The 1686-nt window shown below is 67.1% G+C and overlaps 1 protein-coding gene across 1 annotated transcript; it reads left to right on the forward strand.

Annotated features, from left to right (window-relative positions):
* The first annotated feature begins 6 nt into the window (after positions 1–6).
* LOC110392096 (ras GTPase-activating-like protein IQGAP3) lies at positions 7–1081 on the forward strand. Its single transcript, XM_021384051.1, has 3 exons — positions 7–435; positions 526–689; positions 785–1081. Exons 1-3 carry the CDS (start codon positions 81–83, stop codon positions 959–961), a joined length of 696 nt encoding a protein of 231 aa, XP_021239726.1. The 5' UTR covers positions 7–80; the 3' UTR covers positions 962–1081.
* Positions 1082–1686: the final 605 nt, after the last annotated feature.

Consider the following 1686-nt stretch of genomic DNA (forward strand, 5'->3'; position numbering starts at 1 on the left):
AGATCTCCAAGGTCATCCAGTCCCACCCCGTCTTCACGCGCTCAGAGTAGTGAGGCTTGGAGGTGTCCCCTGTGCTCTCCATGCCCAGCTCCCCACCCATGGGTGCCGTGCGCCCGCTCACTCAGCTTGGAGGAGGCCTCCGAGCTCCGGTCTGCCCCGACCCATCCCCACTTGACCACGGCCCCAGACAGGATCGCTGCGGCCCAACCGTCCACCCCACGGTGCCGGCGTGTGGGGTCAGTGAGGTTGGGAAGGCCCCTGAGGTCACCCAGCCCAACCGCTGCCCCACATCCCGCCCCCAAACCCCCAGGTACTTTGAGGCCTTGCTGCAGCTGAAGGACCAGCTCCGGAGGACAGGAGCGGAGTTCCTGAGCTGGACCGACATCCAGGACAGCGTGCACGCCACCAACGCGGCGGTGCGGGACGAGAACGACCGTGAGTTGCGCCAACGCGGCGTGCAGCCGCGCCGGGACCCCCGTCCTGGGATCCCGTGGGGCTGAGCCCCACACCCTCCCGTCCCTGCAGGGCTCCTGGCGGTGCAGCGGATCAACGCGGCGCTGCTGCAGCCGGACCCGCAGAGGACGTTGGCGGCGCTGCTGCTGCCCGCGGCCGCTCTGCCCCACGCGGTGCTGCCCAACGCTCGGCGCTACCACCGCGTCCTCGGCCGCGCGCGGGCGGCCAAAGCTCAGGTGTGGGGTGGGCGCGTGAAGGGTGGGGCCGCGCGGTGCTGGGCTGGGGGCTGCCCGGAGCGCTGGATGCCATCCCCCCCCACCCCCCCCTCTAGGCCACCGGGGACGAGGGAGCCGAGCTCTGGTGGGAGGAGATCGAGCGTGGGGTGCGCGTGGCCAACGAGGAGACGGCGGCGGCGAGGAGCAGTGAGTGCGGGGGCTGTGCTGGGAGGAAGGGGCTGCTGGCAGCTTCCCCCCCGAGCCCCCCCATCTCTGCCTGCCCTGGTCCCTGAGCCCCCCACTTCTGCACTCCTCTTTCCTGAGACCCTGCTCCCTTCACCCCACGCTCCCTCTCCCCAAGCCCCTCATCTTCTGTGCACCTCCTCCCTGAACCCTCCACCCCATACTCCATGTCCCCCCGAGTCCCCCATCCCTGCGCTCCTCCCTGATCTCTCCATCACTCTCCCCAAGCCCCCCATCTCTGTTCTTCCTCTCCCTGAGCCCCCCATCTCTATGCTCCTCCTCCCTGAGACCCTGATCCTCCACCCCATGCTTCCTCCTTCCCGAACCCCCCATCTCTGCACTCCCTATCCCTGAGTCCCCCATCTCTGCACTCCTCCCTGATCACTCCTCCACTCTCCCCAAGCCCCCCATTTCTTTTCCTCCTCTCTCTGAGCCTTCCCATCTCTGCACTCCTCCTCCCTGAGACCCCGAACCCCCCATCTCTGCACTCCCTATCCCTGAGACCCCGAACCCCCCCATCTCTGCACTCCCTATCCCTGAGTCCCCCATCTCTGCACTCCCTATCCCTGAGACCCCCCATCTCTATGCTCCTCCTCCCTGAGACCCTGATTCTCCACCCCATGCTTCCTCCTTCCCGAACCCCCCATCTCTGCACTCCCTATCCCTGAGTCCCCCATCTCTGCACTCCTCCCTGATCACTCCTCCACTCTCCCCAAGCCCCCCATTTCTTTTCCTCCTCTCTCTGAGCCTTCCCATCTCTGCACTCCTCCTCCCT

Source organism: Numida meleagris, unplaced genomic scaffold, assembly GCF_002078875.1.
Source record: "Numida meleagris isolate 19003 breed g44 Domestic line unplaced genomic scaffold, NumMel1.0 unplaced_Scaffold972, whole genome shotgun sequence".
Classification (NCBI taxonomy): Eukaryota; Metazoa; Chordata; class Aves; order Galliformes; family Numididae; genus Numida; species Numida meleagris.

Coding starts and splice junctions, on each gene's coding strand:
- LOC110392096 (XM_021384051.1), top strand. CDS start 81: ATGCCCAGCTCCCCACCCATGGGTGCCGTGCGCCCGCTCACTCAGCTT. Junction 436..525: donor GGTGCGGGACGAGAACGACC/GTGAGTTGCGCC, acceptor CCGTCCCTGCAG/GGCTCCTGGCGGTGCAGCGG. Junction 690..784: donor CGCGGGCGGCCAAAGCTCAG/GTGTGGGGTGGG, acceptor CCCCCCCTCTAG/GCCACCGGGGACGAGGGAGC.